This window comes from Salmo salar, chromosome ssa25, assembly GCF_905237065.1.
Source record: "Salmo salar chromosome ssa25, Ssal_v3.1, whole genome shotgun sequence".
Classification (NCBI taxonomy): domain Eukaryota; kingdom Metazoa; phylum Chordata; class Actinopteri; order Salmoniformes; family Salmonidae; genus Salmo; species Salmo salar.
In genome coordinates this window covers 30,905,490-30,928,361 of record NC_059466.1, presented here as the reverse complement: position 1 = coordinate 30,928,361, position 22,872 = coordinate 30,905,490, and the positions used below count along the sequence as shown (strand labels likewise).

At 46.6% G+C, this 22,872-nt stretch overlaps 1 protein-coding gene across 1 annotated transcript; it reads left to right on the top strand.

Annotated features, from left to right (window-relative positions):
- Window positions 1-2,663: 2,663 nt before the first annotated feature.
- LOC106586562 (uncharacterized) lies at window positions 2,664-13,807 on the top strand. The gene is made up of 2 exons (XM_014173994.1): window positions 2,664-2,771; window positions 12,386-13,807. Exon 2 carries the CDS (start codon window positions 12,397-12,399, stop codon window positions 13,315-13,317), a length of 921 nt encoding a protein of 306 aa, XP_014029469.1. The 5' UTR covers window positions 2,664-2,771; window positions 12,386-12,396; the 3' UTR covers window positions 13,318-13,807.
- The last annotated feature ends 9,065 nt before the right edge of the window (window positions 13,808-22,872 follow it).

The following is a 22,872-nucleotide window of genomic DNA, read 5'->3' as shown; positions in this document are numbered from 1 at the left end:
GGCTCTGTTTATAACCCTTGTTTGAAGCGTGGCTGTCCAGGGGAAGTGATGTTGATTAAAGCTGTGACAGAGCATTGGAAGCTGTGGTTTTTGCTAAGAAAAGTATTACCTTGATGAAATAATGATTTAAGCTAAAGATAATGTTAAAATGCTCCACATGCACTGAAACCTGTTTTGTTATATATGTTTGTTATCTGTCCTCCATTTGTGCTAATGCAAAAGTGGATATGGAAGCTGAAATTGGGAGATAAAACAAAACAAACTGTGAACTGTAGCATGCCTCTGATCCTCCTTTCACGTTCTTCTGTTCAAACTCAAACCGAAAGAACCTGTGTAGCCAATGGTAGAAGTGTTTATTTGAGCTCCCTATGCTCTTGGCCTAAACCTAGGGTGGTGTAGTCTTATCTATGGTACTGAACTGTGTCTAGTCAAAGCTGCTCTTGACCAGCCTTTGACATTAGCAGAAAACTAGATCTCCCCAAATTATAGTAAATGGAAAAAATGGCAATCTTTGTGTAAAAAATATATATTCTACTACCATCGTGGTATCAATTGCATCTAATACACCAGATGTATGTCCTTGAACCAACTATTTTAAAATCGCACACAGGATAATGAAAAAAAAAAAATCAGGCTAATTTAGTTGCTATTGGAAGCCTGCAGTACTACCCTGGTTGGCCTTCAATTTGAGATACTCAATGAGAGGCGGCAGCACTGAGCTAGACTGCAACGCCACTTCCTGGAGTAACTCAAACTGCTCATGTTATGTCTCCATGAAATGCAATCTTAACCGACTTAATTTGTAGGTGGTGGGAAGTAGAAAGCTATTTGTTTCAATCTTCGAGCTCGATCTCTGTCAAGAGAGGAGCTGTTTTCTAAGTATATTTTTTCCCTGGTTTACATTTGCTCTGCTCGTATTTTCCCTATAACAATGCCTTGACTAACTTTTGATATTACCCTAATAAAGTTTAGAAACGTTTGGTATGGTGTGACTATTAAGCTTTAGCTACTGCAGGCCTATGATATGAAGGCAGTGCGCCCCGGCGCTCCAGCTGACTCCGACAGTTGAACTTGAGGTGAGGAAGACTGTTTCAGGCCTACCAAAGTTCCTCCTATAATCTAACAATATAATCCTTAACTTTATACAAAATATTCTGATAGAAAATTTACAATTTAGCCTTGTGTCTATATCTGTATAGCAGACGCAGTAGCCATCTGACGTAAAAAAAAATGCATGTCAGTGTCATAGCATGCCATGGGAATATCTTTATATGTCTGGGGTTAGGCATAAGCTTCTCTTCCTTTTATATAGGCTATATAAACTCAGCAAAAAAAGAAACGTCCTCTCACTGTCAACTGTGTTTATTTTCAGCAAACTTAACATGTGTAAATATTTGTATGAACAGAAGATTCAACAACTGAGACATAAACTGAACAACTTCCACAGACATGTGACTAACAGAAATGGAATAACGTGTCCCTGAATAAAGTGGGGGGGGTCAAAATCAAAAGTAACAGTCAGTATCTGGTTTGGCCACCAGCTGCATTAAGTACTGCAGTGCATCTCCTTCCCTGGCATGTTTTTTTCGGCGCCAAATTTTCAGAAAGGAAACAAATTTTGTTTATTTGAAGATTTCAGAATATTCACATGAAAATCTGTCGCCAATTGGATGGAAACCTAGCTAGTGTGCTAGTCCAGTGTCACTTTGATTATGGCTGCACATCATGGTTCACCAGTAGCCCCAAACATCTAAAGAATAAGTTACAAACCAAAAAAAAAAGCTTGTAAGAATTGTACTTAACCCCCCCCCACACTCATCTGGATGTTGAGCATTTTTTTGTCTTTATCTCTGTAATGTGTCTATTTATGTAATTGTATATGTATTTATGTAAAAAGCAGGGATCACAATGGAAATAAGTCCCCAACCTTATTGTGCAATCCCGGTCACTTAAAAAAATCTTTGTGTATATACTGTACACTATGTATTTGTTTAATTGGCAAATAAGCTCAATCAATCCAAACTCTGCAGCGGCCAATTGATGAATGGGAAGAGACATCTGTTACAAAACACACACATTTAATGACATTCGGAGATAATCAAGCCAAGCCTTCTATACTGGGTAAGCCTACAAGGTAGGGAGGGATGTATTTTCTGTTTGTCGAGATTTACATGGTCTATTTATTGTGATGTTGAAACCATGATATACCATGATAGTGAAGTGCCCGAAATTGGTATGCTTTGTTTATTGGATGTGTGGTGCATTGGCACAGAAATCTGTTGGTGGATAATGAGTTGCATATATTTTACATAATTATAAATATGGCATCAAAATGTTGAAAATCTGATTTCCCCCAAGCTGATCATTGTCTGCAGCCAGCTCTGATTGTAGTGGAATGAAACAGGCAGGGAGAGTGAGTGAGCTCGTTTATGGTGGTCGGCGAACCCCCAACCTTCTGGCCCGTGGCCCTGTGTGGCATCGATTGTGCCACAAAAGCATGCTGAAGTTGCAAAGTTGATATCCACGTTTCTAAACACAGGGTCAGTAGTTCCGTTATATTTGGTCGTAAACATTATTTTGAGTTAATTCTATGAGGGGGAGGGGGGAAAATGTTTTCCTTGGGGAGGGTGGTGATAATTGTTTTTACGACACCTTGAGTTGGACCAGCCAATCACCCCCAGTAAATGTCGATCTGTCCCTTATCCATATCTAAGGTAGTAGACAGCTGGTGACATCCTGAAAGAGATCGCCGTCCGACAAACTGCTATCAGGTAGAGTATTTTTTATTTTAATCTAACTATTTAGCTATAGAAACGTGATACCATCAATGCAAGCTGTAAAATGACTCCTAATTTAGAACACAAAAACCTTAGCAATGTAGCTAGCTTGCAAGTTAGCTAACTATACTAGCTAGCATGTCTCCTCTTCCAGTGCACTCTAATAAATATATTAATCTTATTGCAGTCTTTCGGAGCTAGCAATATCTGTTCCTCTTCATCAGACAGCAGCTCGTGTTTTCACAAGAGGCTATGTTTACATCGTAGATAGAAGCAGACCTTTGGCTGCCTTCATCACGAGGGGTATGTACGGGGGTTCTGATTGGTTCCAAGGTTAGCAGTTCGGCAAATTTACCAGAGCGGACAGAGTATTCAAATATACGTTTTATGAGAAAATGTGCAAGAATTGAAGGTGACAATAATCCTAAGAATGTTTTACTGTCATATACAAAAAAATCAGATCCTCCCTCGACGGGGTTCATGTTTTTCGGCTTCGGCCCACCTCCTATTGGCTTCAATGCGCTATTAAGTCTTCACATTGGAATGATTGGTGTCACGTGATTGATGACTTTGTCCATTTATATGGTCATTGGGCTTTAGTGAGACATACTTTTTGTTTCAATGCATATACATACAATATCATCTGGTAAAAATCGTTTTTTTTTCTTGTACTTTTTTTGTATATTTTCTCATATGGTATCAGATCTGTGTGGTTACGACTCCTTTCGACAACTGAGAATAGTTGAAGAGAATTTCTCAATCACATCTAGCTGGATTTCACATAATGAAAAACTGCAGTGCCATCCAGTGTTGGTTCAAGTGCACTCAATGTTAAGACTAGCGGGGGGCTCTAATAGACTGTGCTCAGAATCAATAAAAGTTTTGGGGTAGAATTCCTGTGCCGTGCCCCTCGCTCATGTGGAGAGAAAATATATGAAAAACTCAAAACTGCCAGCAATTCTTTGGGGACTGTGTGTGTGTTTAGTCTAATACCCAGCGTCCTTTGGTGGTTGTGGTTCAAAGAATACAGAACTCGAGCCAAAAGCAGCTGTGAAACCAGCCCTTGATCGCAGTGCCATTGCCTTTCATTAGATTTACCGTTCAGAGGTAGGTCAAGAGCTCTTTGTAGACGTGTGTGAGGTAGAAGATCAGGTTGAGAGGGACATGTAGATTTTCTCACACCAAATATGCTTGGGTTGCGTTTCAATATGGGTTAAATATGTACCAGACAAATAACATAGACACAACAACTGAAACACAGACATAACAAACTACAAGCAGACAAAACAAACACACAGTTATTTGATCAAAGAGCAGCTAAATACACATAACAAAAATAAAAGCACAACATGAAACAATTTCAAAGATCATTAGCCTCTATTCTATGGATTTCATGACTGGGAAGAAAGATATTAACTTGTTGGTCACATATACCTTAAAAAAAAGGTAGAGGCGTGGATCAGAAAACCAGTCATTATCTGGTGTGACCACCACCTGCCTCATGCAGCACGACATATCTCCTTCGCATAAAGTTGGTCAGGCTGTTGATTGTGACCTGTGGAATGTTGTCCCACTCCTTTTCAATGGCTGTGTGAAGTTGCTGGATGTTGGCGAGAACTGGAGCATGCTGTCGTACAAGTCGATCCAGAACATCCCAAACATCCTCAATGGGTGACGTGTAGTGAGTATGCAGGCCATGGAAAAACGAAGATATTTTCAGCTTCAAGGAATTGTGTACAGATCTTTGCTACATGGGGCCGTGCATTATCATGCTGAAACATGAGGTGATGGTGGCGGATGAGTGGCATGACAATGGGCCTCCTCGATAAAATGCAATTGTGTTCATTGTCCGTAGCTTATGCCTCACTATACCATAACCTCACCGCCACCATGAAGCACTCTGTTCACAACGTTGGCATTAGAAACCGCTCACCCAAACGACGCCATACACTCTGTCTGCCATCTGCCCAGTACAGTTGAAACCGGGATTCATCTGTGGAGTGCACACTTCTCCAGTGGCCATCGAAGGTGAGCATTTGCCCGCTGAAGTCAGTTTCGACGCCGAACTGCAGTCGGGTCAAGACTGGTGAGAACGCAAATTAACTTCCCTGAGACGGTTTGTGGAGAAATTCTTCGGTTGTGCAAACCCATAGTTTCATCAGCTATCCAGGTGGCTGGTCTCAGATGATCCCGCAGGTAAGGAAGCCGGATGTGGAGGTTCTGGGCTGATGTGGTTACACGTGGGCTGCGGTTGTGAGGCCGGTTGGAGGTACCACGTTGGAGCCGGCTTATGGTAGAGAAATGAATATTAAATTATCTGGCAACAGCTCTAGTGGACATTCCTGCAGTCAGCATGCAAATTGCACGCGCCCATAAAACTTGAGACATCTGTGACATTGTGTTGTGTGACAAAACTGCACATTTTAGAGTGGCCAATTATTGTCCCCAGCACAAGGTGCACCTGTGTAATGATCATGCTGTTTAATCAATTTATTGACATGCCACACCTGCCAGGTGAATAGATTATCTTGTCAAAGGAGAAATGCTCATTAACAGGGATGTAATCAAATTTGTGCCCAAAATTTGAGAGAAATAAGCTATTTGTGCTTTTGGAACATTTCTGGAATCTTTTATTTCAGCTCATGAAACGTGGGACCAATACTTTACATGTTTCGGTTATGTTTTTGTTAAGTGTACAAACACCAACATAGAAACAAAACCTTACCACCTTGCAACACTACATTAAAGCAGTGCCAAAGATAAGTGTGGTTGGTTGGTGCCACAATACTGAGCACTACATGAAAGGTAGTCTGCTGAGCTGACTCTGGCTGTTAGCGCCACACTCTCTCATCTGCAATAAAGACTAATTATCTCAGTGGATGTGTCCCTTGCAAGGTGGGGAGGACGGGCAACGGTGGGGGAGGACGGGCGACAGTGGGGGAAAGAGGGGCGACGGTGGGGGGAGGACGAGTTGGGGGAGGACGGGCGACGGAGCATTCAGACATACCGAGGAGGCAGACGGTGGGTGTCTGTCTCCTCCCAGGGCGTATGACTGTGCTGCTGAACGGTGGCTCACGGCACAGCAGCAGGCAGAGAAACACAGGCAGGCCATCCTTCGTCGGGAACCATTGGATGGTATAATTAGAGCACCATTTCCCCTTGGCGCTTCTCTGTACCCATGTTGGCCTGTTTGTCTTGCATCGCTTCTCTAGTGCGTCACGTACATCTGTCGTGGCATTCACATTGCAGCTCATCTCTGCTTTTTGATCCAGTGATGCGAGTAGAGTGTGTGTTTTGTGTGCTCACTATTTGGTTGTGTGTATTTGGCTAATTTAGTATGTTGGGGTTTGGAGATAAATCTATGGTGTCTGTCTGTGATATTTGTGAACTTTTGCCTCTTGCATTTGACTCCAATTACAGAGACAGACACAACCCCAATATGTTGTACATCAAATGTTTGTACGGGGGAACAGGGTCAGAGTGGAGGATGTCTGTGGCTCATCCTTCTGTCCTTATCAGTGCAGGTAATTCAGGCGTAGTAATCCCTTCCTGGTCCTGTGGTAATGACAGACCTCCTGTTCTCCTCCACAGAGGTCCTGACTAATACCCTCCATCACACACCCTGACACTGCACAGACACAGCGATAGATAGAGGTCTCTTCTCCATAGGGTTTCAGGTCACAAGGTAACGTTGCCTCACACTGGCATCTGACTAAATTTGCTTTGAGGAAGAAGATTTGTTTCAGCTGTCAGGAATTTTCATAGAAAGAGACAAAGTGAGAAGCATTATTTCGCTCATTTACTGGCCTTTTGACACAATAGGTGGAGTGTAAAGTGTAAGTCAGCAGCAACAAGCCTGTTGAAATCTGGGACTTCAGTTCGCTCTGATCTCTTGGCCTCATCAGAGTAGGTCAGGAGGACAGACCCAAGCTGTCAGAAGGGTGTATATTAAAGATCACACCGGACGGTTACAGCCAAGTCGAGTGTCTTGTCCTCCCTTCCCTTCATCCAGACAGCAGCAGATAAACACCTTTCCTCTGTCTGCAGACGATGCCACATCCTGAGCTGTTGATGTCCCATAAATCACCTGGCTGGGATTGGCTGTGTCGATGAAATGATAAATAACCTGCTCACTTCTTCTAAAAAAAAGTTGCTAGTTGGGTGCTCTTCTCTGTTGCTGCCATTAAGAAAGGGACCTAGCCTGCAGTAACAGTAGTGTGTGTTTGTGCCTGGCTCTCATTAGGAAAGAGACCTATTCACAGAAAAGGGTGTGTTTGTGCCTTGCTGTCATTAGGAAAGAGATCTACTGACAGAAAGTGTGTGTTTGTGCCTTGTCTGCCTTCAGAGGTAACTGTTTGGAACCAACATGTTGTAATACCCTGCTGGACTAATTAGAATATCACACGTCATCTAACCTGTTGTCCACTGTCTGAATGACAACAAAGCTAGTTAATTGGCCAACATGCTTCCTGGTTTACACTCAGCAACAATATCAACAATGAACATTGGCAGCATGTAGTGCAGAGAGGAATATCACAGTCCTTTCCCGCTTTTGTCTGTGGCTCAGTTCTCTTCCAGCTGTTCTAAAAGCTTAACGATTATGGATCACAGGAACTATTACAGGTTGTAGATACACTTTACAGAGTCAGGGGTGTGTCCACCTGCCTGTGGCACATGACTGGACACGTAGCCTGCGGCCAGCACTCTGTTCAGTGTCACGGCAGCAGCTTGACATACTGTAGTATAAGGCTAGACTCACCTCACCTCAGGGTCTGGGCCGGTGTGGAGATGCTATCAGCCCTCAGAACAAGCTGAGCTGTCAGATGCACACCATTCATCTCCAAGGCCAGAGAAGAGATAGTCTCAGTCAGTCTAGACTTACAGGCTGCGGTTTGACACTGACGGCAACAACGTCTCTCAGGAAAGTCTACCTGGTCAATTTAAACATGCAGCTTTTTTAGTATCTTCCAGGAATTGGGGTTTTATAGGTTTTCTAGAACTGTAGTGCTGATTTAATTTCCGCAGAGATTTTACCCTTTTATGTTCATGGAGAGGTAGAGAGACAAAAGCCACATTTATAGCTGGTTCTAACTTGATTCCTTTGTCCTGATCTTGTCCACATTCTGATTGGGCCCACGTTTTTAGACAGGTGTAGACAATCAAAAGACATATTGTGATCTGATTGTGATCAGATCATCCTGCCAACCTCCTAAGGTAGTTAGACACGCATTGTGTCTGTATATCTTACAAGTGTAGACAGATCTGGACAGAGAAACTATTTAAATCATCATTACTCCGCCCTCTAAAATCATTGACAGGTGGCACCATTGACTGATTACATCAGTTTAAATAAATAAATAATATTTTGAAAGAATAACTGAAATAATTTGCATAAAGGAAGGGACCAGGAAATATGGTCACAATGTAGACACAGTGGACGGATAACAAACATATTTTAATACCACATGTAGACACATTTCTGGAAATGTGGGCACAATCAGAATGTAGACAAGATCAGGACAAAGGACTCATGTTAGCACCAGGTATAAACCGGGCTAGAGATAGAGGGGAAGAAAGAGAGAATGAAAGAGAGAGACAGGACCTCCATGGTCTAATGAATACAAATGGGCTCTCATCTGCATGGTTAGTGGAGCTCAGAACCAGGCTGGCTACATGGACACTAAGAAGCTTATCATTAGCCTATCAGGGGCTATCTATCACACGACTAACCCTGCTAATCTCCCTGTGTCTCCCCATGATGGATGTTATGATACCTCTAATGCCAGATCACTCAAGCATACACAGAGATAATCATAAAGGGAAGTGAACGCATATCTCAGATAATTACCATTAAGATCCAAAGCACCATATTTTGACGGTGGGGATATGTTCAGCATGGCTCTGATGATATTCAGAACCATGCACTCTTAGAAAAAAAAGCTATCTAGAACCTTAAAGGGTTCTTCGGCTGTCCCCATAGGAGAATCCTTTGAAGAACCCTTTTTAGTTGCAGGTAGAACCCTTTTGGGTTCCATTAGAACCCTTTCTACAGAGGGTTCTACATGGATCCCAAAAGGATTCTACCTGGAACCAAAAAGGGTTATCTTATGGGGACAGCTGAAGAACCACTTTGGAACCCTATGTTCTAAGAGTGTGGATCATAGTGTTGATCCTGATGGTGATAATGAATGAGTTATTGCAGGGAGCTAGCTGTAAGATGGGTGCGGAGGAACTGAAAGGACATATTTGTCTGGAATACATTGTGATGTTTGGTTTTGTCTGGTAGGATGGGGATGTAAATTATCTCTGTCCAGGTTTAGCTTTTGGTTCATGTTCTTTAGTTGGTAGTCGAAGACTTTATTTACAGAAAATGTACTATTTGGTCTTGCTTTGAAATATTCTCATCCCTTCAGTATTACCGAATAGTATTTTTACAGAGAGAGTGAGAGAGCAAACAAGCCAAGCAGGACCTTTCCTCTCTCAGAACCTGAGCCATTGTTGCTAGCTAACACTAATATCCGGGCCTTGCCAGTCGCGCTGTCTGAGCGCGCTCTGTGAGCGTCTTGGGGATGTAATTCCTTGGCCTTTTCATTGGCCCGTAATGACTCTGCAGCATGGTGACTAATAGGGCATTATCAGAGCCTGTGCCTCAGCGGACAGCTGATTAATGCTGGTGGAGATGACAGGGGGCCTGATAAAAGGGCTTGGGATTGGAGGGAGCAGGATGATGAACGAGCTACAGGGCCCCACGCCCCCGTCTCATTAGGAGGGCCCGGGCCCCGGTGCTGGACGATCAGCTAATGTAGCGAGGCAGCACTGTGGCTGTGGCTCTGGCTGTGGCTAGGAGCCCTGGGGAGAACGATTCTGCAGGGTGAGGAGAATTGATATTGGGGAAAGAACAATTCAGAAGGGTGAGTTGTCTGATAGCAGCTAGGAGGGTTGTTGCAATTTACACATAATATAAGATTAGGACACCTCGTACATGAAGGTGATATACCTCACACACATGTCTGTGGAGTGCCCATATGGGTCAATTCTTGGTTGTGTTCATTAAAAACGAAAGATTCAAAACAATTCTTTTAGTAGAGGAAATGTCACGATCAAGTATTTATTTTCTATACTACTTTGAGCTGAATTTTGACCAAAAAGGAACCAAAATAATGCCTAATTTTCAATAATACACTGCCCTCAGAGTTCTCTCACTGTAGCTCCACTAATTCAATTAGGATTTTGGTTGAGGGTTTGAAGAGAGAGTTCCCCCGAGAGACTGCATTATTCTCCATCCCATCATTCTTTCACACACCTTTGTGTATTTATGTGTGTGTGTGTCACCTCAATCATTGCCACCAGCTGCACACCTCCTCTGTCCATAAAAAGCCAATTACATCCAGAGTTATGGGGCTTATTGATAACTAATTTGATTATTCTTAAGAGGGCTGTCGCCCTTCTGGTTGACAAAGGGTCATGTGACGGGGTCTGAGTGACATAGAAGTGATAGGGGGCGTTGTAATAGGCTGCCCTCCTGACCCCTCCCTTCATCTAGAGGGCCAGAAAGCCAACAAGACTGATTCAAAATGCACTGCCTGAGAGGAGAGGGGAGAGATAGGGGACCATAAACACTTTCTCATGCAAATGTGCCTCCGTCTGGTCCCCTCCACCCGCTACTCAGTTCAACGCCAGGGCTCAATGGATGAACAGACGACAAGGATGAACACATTTTCCATCAACAACTAAATAACAGAAGACTGACCCATCTGCCTTCGGTGAACTCTGTTTTTAGAGAGGGTTAGATACAGGGATTAATGTGCAGGTAAGGAGAGGAAGCATCTACAAACAAAGCTATACAAAACAATAACTTATTTGAGGAATCGGATGATCTAAAATGGTCACACGCTGTAGAGCATCTTTCTACCCAGGTTACTGCATATCACATCTTTAATGCGAGGTAACTAAATATTTCTAAAATCTGAATAGGTCTATATGTCTATATTTGGGCCATTACATCCTGCAATTAGTTAGACATTCTAATAACACTATTTGCAAGACAAGATTTACAAATGTTCCCATCAAGTGTTTTCATGTCTGAGTGTATTTTTATAACAGGAGCCTGATGTAACACTCTAGAGGGAGCACTGCAGGTGCAGATTTCAAATGTCACTGCAGGTCTAGGTAATGAATGCGACTCAATGCAGGACCATCATAACAGTACGCAATCATTGCATTAGGCAAACAAATAGAATAAACAGTGCTGAGGTGCTATATAATCATGCCCGGAAAGAAATATGGCCTCACTGTATAACAATACATTACATGTACAGTATGCAGGAGTGTAAATACACACATTTTTATATGAGAGCCGATGGTTGTTCAGCACATACAGTACATTCAGCTAAGGAGCAGGGGTTAAAAGGGAGAGAACCTCTTACAAACATACCACCAATAATTCTATGAGGGCACAAGGGTATTGGGTACAGTGCAGTTGGTGTGAGACAGAGCCTCCTATCTCTGTGACTGTGACAGCCAGGCAGCAGGCTCTGTGGGTGGCGGAGCTGCACAGTTGTTTTGGGATATATGACCCCATGGGGGGGTCAAAGGTTTATTAAAGAACCAGTAAGTACGTGTTCAAAATAGAACCGTGGCCCATTACCCTCTCCTCCCACCCCCCACCGTCTCCCTGTGCTGCTGCTGTGGAAAGGAAGGGACACCACAAAGCACAGATACGCATGCGTGCACACACATTCACACATGCACACATGCACACACATTCACACATGCACACATTGCACCTGCTATTTTGTGGAGGAAGACACCAGAAAACACAAACTGTATACAACACATTGTGATCACAATATTGTGATTGCTGTGTCCTAATGTCACAGAATGTGATTTGAGATGAATGTGGATTCATTTAGGCATTCCGTTTTACCTTAGTATTGTGGTGCCTATACTGATCATTGACTCTGACCCCCACCCCTATTTTCCCAGCAAAGACTTTCTCAAAGTCATCTTTAAAAGAGGCCCTGCTCTCCTGTGGAACATTGATGTCTAGACGGCTCCTCTCTAATGAAAGAGACAGAGGCCTCAGCCCTCACGTTCATCCTCTCCTCCTTTTGTCTATCCTGGTGTCTCTCCATCTTCCCTGCTGGCCAGAGACAATCCCTGGCCTCTGCCACTTCCTAAACGTGTCGTGGTAGTGGGACGCCCCACCGGCCCAGCAGCCCGGGTTCGGGGCGGACCCCATGATCGCTCATGCAGGGCGTTAACGCCTGGCTGCACTCCAAGGGCTGGCGGATGCAGCTGTCAATCACACAGAAAACAACATTAGACTGCAGACTGAATATTTGTTACTATCATGGCCGACATAATGTTGACATGCCATGCATTCACACATCTCACATATTTGCCAGGGTAGTGATTGTGTTGAATGCTTCACTCAAAGGTGAAATTGTTCAGGATTCCTGTCACAATTTTGCCATCCTAATGACTGCGAGAAAGCATAGTGTACCTGAGCATTAGGTTGAGATTCACTGTACACCTCCGATATTCCAGTCAGAGCGAGCTCTGTTCCAGTAAACATCTCCCTCCTTGTTGTCCTGTCTTATCACTAGCTAATGACTACATGGCCACACCAGCCAGAGGGAGGAGCCACGGCGTGCCTGGCTCTATTCACACCAGCCAGAGGGAGGAGCCACGGCGTGCCTGGCTCTATTCACACCAGCCAGAGGGAGGAGCCACGGCGTGCCTGGCTCTATTCACACCAGCCAGAGGGAGGAGCCACGGCGTGCCTGGCTCTATTCACACCAGCCAGAGGGAGGAGCCACGTCGTGCCTGGCTCTATTCACACCAGCCAGAGGGAGGAGCCACGGCGTGCCAGGCTCTATTCACACCAGCCAGAGGGAGGAGCCACGGCGTGCCTGGCTCTATTCACACCAGCCAGAGGGAGGAGCCACGGCGTGCCTGGCTCTATTCACACCAGCCAGAGGGAGGAGCCACGGCGTGCCTGGCTCTATTCACACCAGCCAGAGGGAGGAGCCACGGCGTGCCTGGCTCTATTCACACCAGCCAGAGGGAGGAGCCACGTCGTGCCTGGCTCTATTCACACCAGCCAGAGGGAGGAGCCGCGTCGTGCCTGGCTCTATTCACACCAGCCAGAGGGAGGAGCCGCGGCGTGCCTGGCTCTATTCACACCAGCCAGAGGGAGGAGCCGCGGCGTGCCTGGCTCTATTCACACCAGCCAGAGGGAGGAGCCACGGCGTGCCTGGCTCTATTCACACCAGCCAGAGGGAGGAGCCACGGCGTGCCTGGCTCTATTCACACCAGCCAGAGGGAGGAGCCACGGCGTGCCTGGCTCTATTCACACCAGCCAGAGGGAGGAGCCACGGCGTGCCTGGCTCTATTCACACCAGAGGGCCTCCCTACACAGAGACCCCACCCACAAAGACCACTCTCATACGCTTATTATCAACACCCTTCATTGTTTGTGCTGCCTGATAATAGCTATCAAAGCCTCTCCATATCAGCAATGACCTTCTGTCCGTGATGTATGGGAGGCCACTGTGTATCCTCTCTCCGATTCAGATCCGTTTCCCCAAAGTGCTGAAGGACTTGGCTTTGAGCTCTGTCTGTTCTCCCTATATAATACGATTTGGTGTTCTTTCTCACGTTTCAGAGAATAAGTGTTCTGTGTTCATTAATACAGTGTGATTGTAATTACGCATCAGAATGGTCTGGCCCTCAGGGGCTCATCTGGGTCCCTCTATTTCCATATTGTTTATTAGTGGCTTTGTACATTAGCTGCATGGGTTTGCCGTTGGCATTCCAAACCACGGGCACTGCGCACCGATATTGTTGTCTTATTAATTACATTGCGGGGGTGTAATACAAATCTCCAGATACGGCAGGCTCATGGTCTTCAGCGCAGTGCTTTATTATGTGAAGAAACGTTAGCCTTAATTAAACTACACACTTTTATTAGCGTTCCTGTAACGTTCTCTGTCAGTGTGAATGCCTAATGATGGTGGTTGGTATTCAAGGGCCTTTAAGACATGAAAACAGACTAATCCCTTTTCAATTGCTGTAATTAGACAGACTGTAAGGATCATTAGTCAGTCACAAATTACCCGCTTACACTGACTTCTAAATATTTGAAAGGTATTGCTTATAAATAGCAAGGGTATTGAAAGGATTCAGCCTGATAACAGATGAATAAGTTATTGATGTGGAGGCATCAGACCAAAGTTGTTCTCCTGGTGTTCACTCACAACTGTAGAATACGGCCTGACTCCATGTTACTTTGGCCATTGAAAAGAGTTTACAATATAAGATCGTAATTACTTCTATTAGGAATACTCACCACTCTCTCTCTCAGTCAAAATGACTACATCTGTCTTCTGATTCTTGACATCATGGCTGTTGTCACTCTGGATATTGTCGGTCAGCCAGCCAGACAGTCCCAGCAGGGGGCCAGGGCTGCTGATGGCTTCTGGATACTGGGCTGAGAGGAGAGGACAGGCTGCTGGTGTGACGAGGAGAGCAGCAGTGAACAAGCCTATTTTCGGACTGTAGAGGAGCATTTCAACATTCTGAATGAGTGAAGATAATCTGGACGCGATTCAAACTGCTGTACTGTCTGTTTAGACTGACTAGACTATGGTGACAGCTCTGCCCACTGACTGTCTCAACAACTCTGATGATGGGTACCACCTTGAGTAGAACAGAGTCTGTTTCTCCGCCATGCAGTGATTATAGACTTATTTTGTTTATCCAGACCTTCTTTCAGTGGAGTTTCTCTATTGAGCATGTTTCTTTAGGCCATGAGTAGGCCTAGGCTTAATCTGCGTCTGGGAAACTGTAAGCCTCTGTCTGTCTGTATGGAGTTGAGTGGAGTGAGTCTACATGTGGGTGTATGAACCCTGGCCTAGTCCCTGACCCCTCCACATTTTACACTCTCTCTATTACGGCACAGTTTGCAGGGCTGCCCCTGGCCTTGCTACTCGTGTGTGTGTACGTGTGCGTGCGTGCGTGTGTGCGAGGGTGCGTGCGTGCGTGCGTGCGTGCGTATGCGTAAATGTGTGGATGGTGTCAGAGCAAGTGTCCGTATGCATCACCTATGGATGTACACCTCACTGCTAAATCTGACGGGACTTCAAACACCGACAGGGGAGCAGACTATCCAGTAACACGTCTAGCGGGGCCGTAACTCAGGGCTGCGATAGTGATGAAACGAACCCTCTTTCCCTGACCTGCACCCCTGCTGCCATTTCTGCAGACACCTCAAATAGCAGACACCCCCAGGACAGCTGGCTAACATACCACTACAGCCACCGGATAGAGCATAATATCAGATGGTGTATGTACTATGGGCGAACACCAGTAAAGTCAAAGAAAACACCTGTGAGAGGAGTTAACGGAGAGGAAAAGAGAGGGAGCAGGCAATAGAGGCTCAGCAGGGGAAGGAGAAATAGAGGTAAAATAGAGAGAACAGGTGAAAGAGGGTTACAGATTAGAGGAAGAGAAGGGGATGATGAGAGAATAAACAAGATAGGTATTGAGTGTTGGGTTTGCCAGAGATGAGTGGAGGGTGAGTAGGAAATGAGAGGAAGGGAGGAGTGTGGAGGGGGGTGAGGGGTTGATTGGGGAGTGGAGAAAGATGGGGGAGGGAGGTGAGCGGTTGATGGGGAGAGGGGGATGATGGGGAGAGGTGGTTGAGGGGGAGAGGTGGTTGAGGGGGAGAGGTGGTTGAGGGGGAGAGGTGGTTGAGGGGGAGAGGTGGTTGACGGGGAGAGGTGGTTGACGGGGAAAGGTGGTTGACGGGGAGAGGTGGTTGACGGGGAGAGGTGGAGAGGTGGTTGATGTGGAGAGGTGGTTGACGGGGAGAGGTGGTTGACGGGGAGAGGTGGTTGACGTGGAGAGGTGGTTGACGGGGAGAGATGGTTGACGGGGAGAGGTGGTTGACGGGGAGAGGTGGAGAGGTGGTTGACGGGGAGAGGTGGTTGACGGGGAGAGGGGGGGATGATGGGGAGGGGGGTTGAGGGGGAGGGGTGGTTGATGGGGAGAGGTGGAGAGGTGGTTGATGGGGAGAGGTGGAGAGGTGGTTGATGGGGAGAGGTGGTTGATGGGGAGAGGTGGTTGATGGGGAGAGGTGGTTGATGTGGAGAGGTGGTTGATGGGGAGAGGTGGAGAGGTGGTTGAGGGGGAGAGGTGGTTGAGGGGGAGAGGTGGTTGAGGGGGAGAGGTGGTTGATGGGGAGAGGTGGAGAGATGGTTGATGGGGAGAGGTGGTTGATGGGGAGAGGTGGTTGACGTGGAGAGGTGGTTGACGTGGAGAGGTGGTTGACGGGGAGAGGTGGTTGACGGGGAGAGGTGGTTGACAGGGAGAGGTGGAGAGGTGGTTGATGGGGAGGGGTGGTTGACGGGGAGGGGTGGTTGACGGGGAGAGGTGGTTGATGGGGAGGGGTGGTTGACGGGGAGAGGTGGTTGATGGGGAGAGGTGGTTGACGGGGAGAGGGGAGGGGTGGTTGACGGGGAGGGGTGGTTGATGGGGAGAGGTGGTTGACGGGGAGAGGGGAGGGGTGGTTGACGGGGAGAGGTGGTTGATGGGGAGAGGTGGTTGATGAGGGGAGGGGTGGTTGATGGGGAGAGGTGGTTGACGGGGAGGGGTGGTTGATGGGGAGAGGTGGTTGATGAGGAGAGGTGGTTGATGGGGAGAGGAGGTTGACGGGGAGAGGTGGTTGATGGGGAGAGGAGGAGAGGGGTTGATGGGCAGAGGTGGTTGATGGGGAGAGGAGGAGAGGGGTTGATGGGCAGAGGGGGGTGAGGGGTTGATGGGGAGAGGGGGGTGATGGGGAGAGGGGAGGGGGGTTGACGGGGAGAGGTGGTTGATGGGGAGAGGAGGAGAGGGGTTGATGGGCAGAGGTGGTTGATGGGGAGAGGAGGAGAGGGGTTGATGGGCAGAGGGGGGTGAGGGTTGATGGGGAGAGGGGGGTGATGGGGAGAGGGGAGGGGGGTTGACGGGGAGAGGGGGGTGAGGGTTGATGGGGTTGTGAGGGAGAGGGGGTGATGGAAGAGAGGGGGTTGATGGGAAAAAGGGGGCTGATGGTTTGATGGGGAGAGGGGTGAGGGGAGAGAGGGGGGTGAGGGGTTGATGGGAAAGAAGGGGTTGATAGGGGGGTAAGGGGTTGATGGGTAGGAGGGGGGTGAGGGGTTGATGGCTGAGAGAGGGGGGGTGAGGGGTTGATGGGTAGGAGGGGAGGTGAGGGGTTGATGGCTGAGAGAGGGGGTGAGGGATGGATGGGTAAGAGGGGGTGAGGGGTTAATGGGATAGAAGGGGTTGATGGGGGAGAGAGGGGCATGAGGGGGTTGATGGGGGTGAGGGGGATGACAGGTTGATGGAGAGAGGGGGGTTGATGGGAAGGAAGGAAGCCTAAATGAATCCAGGCCAGATGTCCAGCTGATGGTGTGGCCTGGCGGTCAAGAGTTAACACACATTCCAATGCCAGGATTCCCCACCCCACACACACTCATTCCCCACCCCACACACACTCATTCCCCACCCCACACACACTCACATGCATACACACTCGCGAATACATACACTCTCGCATGCACGCACACACATGCATCAAAAACACAGGTGCATGTAGAGCGAGGTCCTGTTGGTCTTCCCTTCCATATACATAGCATACCATGGTGGGGTAGAGTGGCCTGCAGTCTGGACATTCCACACATACCCCCTGCTGGTGTCCATCCAGACTGGACAGGCCGCTGACCGCTCTCCCTGAGTCTGGCTGGCGGATCACCACAGCCGTAGTAAAGAGAACAACATGCTCATGGTATACATGACAGTATACGCTGCTCTCATGCTTTCCCCCTGCACAAACATGGAGAACGTTTTAGCTGCAATAGCCTTCATCAAGTTGTACTGTTTTATAGTGTGCAGGCTTTTCTTGTTTTTAATGATCAGTCTTTTTAAGGCCCAGCACCGCTGGAGAAATTTGGGAAATGCATTTGATCACCCACACACTCTTTCTGGTGCACCAAACCTAGCACGCTCAGGACAGGTGGCCAGGGGCTGGGGAGGACCCTACTGTTTAAAACAGACTGTGACCCCTATGACCTCCAGCTACAGACCCCTGACCTCAGAGGCACCTGCACAAGCTGGCCGTGAAATGTGGTCAACCTGTTGCCATGGACTGCTGTCCGCTGACTTGTAGGTCACCACTCAGGCAGCTCTGGACACCAGAGCTCTCTGGGATGACCTCCAGAGGCCGGGTCACTGAGCCATCCTTTACACCCTCAACACATACACAGTCAGTGCACCTGCAGTACTGGAGCAGTGCTTTCACATGGACTATGTGTAACAGTAGAAGTCAAATTGAGGTAGAATTTGCCAAAGCAGCAGCTACTCTTCCTGGGGTCCAGCAAAATTAAGGCCGGACTTGTGCCTTGTGGCGGGCCGGGCGCCTTCAAGCTGACTTCAGGTGCCTTCAAGCTGACTTCAGGTGCCTTCAAGCTGACTTCAGGTGCCTTCAAGCTGACTTCAGGCGCCTTCAAGCTGACTTCAGGTGCCTTCAAGCTGACTTCAGGTGCCTTCAAGCTGACTTCAGGTGCCTTCAAGCTGACTTCAGGTGCCTTCAAGCTGACTTCAGGTGCCTTCAAGCTGACTTCAGGCGCCTTCAAGCTGACTTCAGGCGCCTTCAAGCTGACTTCAGGCGCCTTCAAGCTGACTTCAGGCGCCTTCAAGCTGACTTCAGGCGCCTTCAAGCTGACTTCAGGCGCCTTCAAGCTGACTTCAGGTGCCTTCAAGCTGACTTCAGGTGCCTTCAAGCTGACTTCAGGTGCCTTCAAGCTGACTTCAGGTGCCTTCAAGCTGACTTCAGGTGCCTTCAAGCTGACTTCAGGTGCCTTCAAGCTGACTTCGGTCACCAGCTTGGATGGTGTTTCCTCCGATACATTGGTGCGGCTGGCTTCCAGGTTAAGTGACCAGTGTGTCAAGAAGTAGTGTGGCTTGGTGGGGTCGTGTTTCGGAGGAAGCATTGCTCTTGACCTTCGCCTCTCCCAAGTCTGTACGGGAGTTGCAGCGATGGAACAAGATTGTAACTACCAATTTGGATATCATGAAATCAGGGAGAAAAAGGGGGCTTAAACAACTATTTGAATTTGATGAGACATAAAACGGAATACTGCTGAAGAGTCAATATAAAAATGGTTAAAACCTTCAGTCTTTCTCTTTGTTTCAGCACCAGTCTAAAGGCATTCATTTCAATATCAGGCTCCACATATCAAATGAATAAATCCAAACAGAGAGAGGCCAATTCCATGCACCAAAAATGGGCCTTGCGTTTGGGAAGGCCAAGAGACTCCCCGCTGTCTTTCTCATCCTGACTCATTTGGCTGTGTGACTGGGAACGAATCAAAGAGAATTACTTTTTACTCAACCAACAGGCATTTCAAAATACAAACGCACGCAAGCGCGCATGCGCACACACACACACACACACACACACACGCTCACCTTCACACCCACACGTAGGCACACACACACACACACACACACACACACACACACACACACACACACACACACACACACACACACGTATATGTGGTATACCACTAGCTAATTTCTAGGCTGTAAGTTGAGCCTCCATTTCTCCAGCAACATTCAGATCCCCTGCTGATAGACAGTGTGTTTACCTGGATGGCCTGCAGTCAGAGGTGGAGGTCAGACTCTCACGCTGCGCTGTAGAGAGCTACAGTTTCTAATTCACTTCTTCTCCTCATCCTTCCAACCAGTCCTCCAACCAGTCCTCCCTCCATCTCTTTGATGTCGGGGGGGAGCCCATGCTCACACTTTTACTAAATTGTCTGTAAATTGTCTGTACTCACATCTGTGGTATGTTACAGCTAGAGAGGTAGGCAGCTGTGCTCATGCATACTCTCTCAGACTCTCTCATGAGGAAGAGGCAGGTTGTATGAAGTCAAATGAAGAAATATAGCAAACACGCAAAGAAGAAATGTTTTGAAGACCATACTCCTCAAAATGACTAGCATTCCAGAACCTTGTGACACAACTTCATATTTTCCCTAGCCATTAAAACTGTTACCCGACGTCACCCTCTCATCTCGGACCTTACCCAATGACTGACAGAGTGTAACCAGCCGTAGCAACTATGCAGCGGGCCCCTCGGACAGAGGGCGTGATTTTCTGCCCTTTTTCCTGAGATGGATTACACACCATGCATTTTCTAGAGACTTGTCTCCCAAGTGTGTTCCTGGCGATGGATCAGAGCTGGTAGCTACACCGTAGGGTCCCACTTCCCTCCAATAGTGACTCAGTGAATTCTTAAATGCTCCCCCCCGCATCTCCAGGTGTCACAGCCAAGTCCACATGCTCAGACAGGATACACGCTAGCTCTGAGGACACTGCCAAGTCCACATGCTCAGACAGGATACACGCTAGCTCTGAGGACACTGCCATGTGCTCATGCTCAGACCGGATACACATGCTAGCTCTGAGGACACTGCCATGTGCTCATGCTCAGACCGGATACACGCTAGCTCTGAGGACACTGCCATGTGCTCATGCTTTCTTTTTGGTGTCATGCTGATGTCCCTCACTCAACACTAGGATGATCAGGCTCTCTCTCATAGCCAGACGTTACTGCTTTTCCCTGCTATTCCCAAACACTACTTCATGCAGCCACAAGCAGGGAACGGCAAAACGTCCTTAATGAGATGAAGTCAATGTCCCGTATCAATAACATAGACGAGGTTTGAGGATCTTCAGTCAATGAGCCCAACTCATGCCCTGTTACAAGCTCATTACAGCCATGGCTGAGTGCTGCTGGCTAATTGAATGAATTGTCTACCAGTGGACAGTGGTCTGATCAGCTCAGCTCTGCGCTCCCCTGGATGTTGTAGTTCAACATTCAGCTTGTTATCTAGCCCTCAGTGGCAACATAACGATCTATAAGTCTGACAGGTGTGTCGAGATTAGGAAAAGCTTTTCCCTCGTTCGTCCTGCAGACCCCCCATCCCTCGTCTCGTAAATACCCCCACCAGCCTGCCTGTGCCTGGCTATTCTCGGGAAAGAAAGAGAGCATGTTTGACATAATTAATTGTCTCTATAAAGCGAGTCAAGGAGATGAGAAGGGTTATCAGGCTGAAATAATGAACTTGGTCTGAATTCACTGACTCCTCTCAGATAATTCACTTTTTTTCTTTCTTAATTTATGCACTTCTAGAATGAATGGCATAGGCCCAATACTGGTGAAATGAGAGCAATTTAATCAAATATGGCTAAAAAGGAATTTCCTTAATTTGAACCTAAGGAGAAGATCTTCGCACTTATACATTTTCTTTTATAGATTATTGCCTTTCATTATGAGACTAATGTAGGATGGATTTTATTCCAATTAATTTCAAATGAAAGAGAAAATGAAGAATTGTAATAATAGTGTGGGTGGTTACACACATCTCCTCAATTACCATCCATATCATCCCCTACTGATATCTCCTCATCAGATGAATTAAAGGGTTGTAAAGGGCTATTATGCCAGTCAGTGAAAGACCTAGGTATCCCTGCACAAAGAGAGACGAGTCATTCAAAATGAGAATGAAAGGATATCAGTCAGGTTGCTGATTTTAATCATTAGCTCCGTTTTGTAATGCACAGAATGACGTGTACAACTAAAGTTATTTTACCTAAATATTCATTGAAAGACTTTCCAAGTATTTCTTTGTCCATTTTTAGTATCTTCAATTTTAACTGTTGTTGATTCAATATTCATAGTGTAGTGTGTGTGTGTGTGTGTGTGTGTGTGTGTGTGTGTGTGTGTGTGTGTGTGTGTGTGTGTGTGTTCGTGCTCCATTCTGGTACACTGCTGTCACCATTAGCACTAATTATGTTCTTTATTGAGTGGACAATGGAGGGGTAATAGAAGCCATCAGTTTGTTGGGTGGACAATGTAGCGGTAATGGAAGCCATACATTTGTTGGTTGGACAATAGAGGGGTAATGGAAGCCATCAGTTTGTTGGGTGGACAATGGAGGGGTAATGGAAGCCATCCGTTTGTTGATGGACAATGGAAGGGTAATGGAAGCCATCCGTTTGTTGATGGACAATGGAGGGGTAATGGAAGCCATCAGTTTGTTGGGTGGACAATGGAGGGGCAGGGGCGAAAATCTGATATCAACTTTGGAGGGGACAATTACATGACATTTTCTCAAGAGCAATTCCTGAGGGGGACACCAAAAGTAGTGCTGTAACACATAGCCTACATTGTAATATGGTAAATGTATATTGAGGAACCAAAGAAATAAGGTGTTTGGCGTACTCCTAACTACCGGTACCCAAAGCTACACAACTAATCACAACAGCAATACCATTGCCTTTAACAAATCTTAGTTCAGTCACCAGTTTAAGTTGAGAGTGGGGTATCCATGGTATTTTCCAATTATGTTCCTATTTTACAAGTCAAAAAAATGGAGAACCTTTCATAATGTTGCCAAACAAAGACTCAACAAACTTACCTGAGACTCCCTGTCTCTGCCAGTCTGTCCCTGCATATCTGTCCCCAACTCTGCTGTCTGTGTGCCATCTGTTGCCTGCTCTGCCTAATGACATCATTGTGAAACATTTCCATTAGAATTTCATTTCTTTCTTATGAACATTTTGTCAACTAGTCTTTGAGATATTAGGCTACTAGGGTTCTTACTATGCGTTTTGGTGTATTGAAAAATACTCTGATGTCCGTCTTTTGTTTTTCTGCCATTTTTCTACCTGGCTGGCTGGCTACACACACAGTGTGTAGGTTATTTACAGTAGGAGATGGGCTTCTATCATCTTCAATCATTCTATTTGGGCTTCGATCTAAAAGGTAGCTAGCAAATGTGAAACGGATTAAAATGACAAGAGTTGACAGCTGTATGAGTTCACCATTTACACAACATATGCTGCAACCTTTTGTAATTTTAATAGTTTGTTTCATATTGGCTGGCTTCCAACAATAGCTGAATTTGCAAAGCTAGCGAGCACCAATTCAGTTTCAGTGGTGTTTGCTATAATCTTTGCTACCCGGGTTAAATAAAGGTGA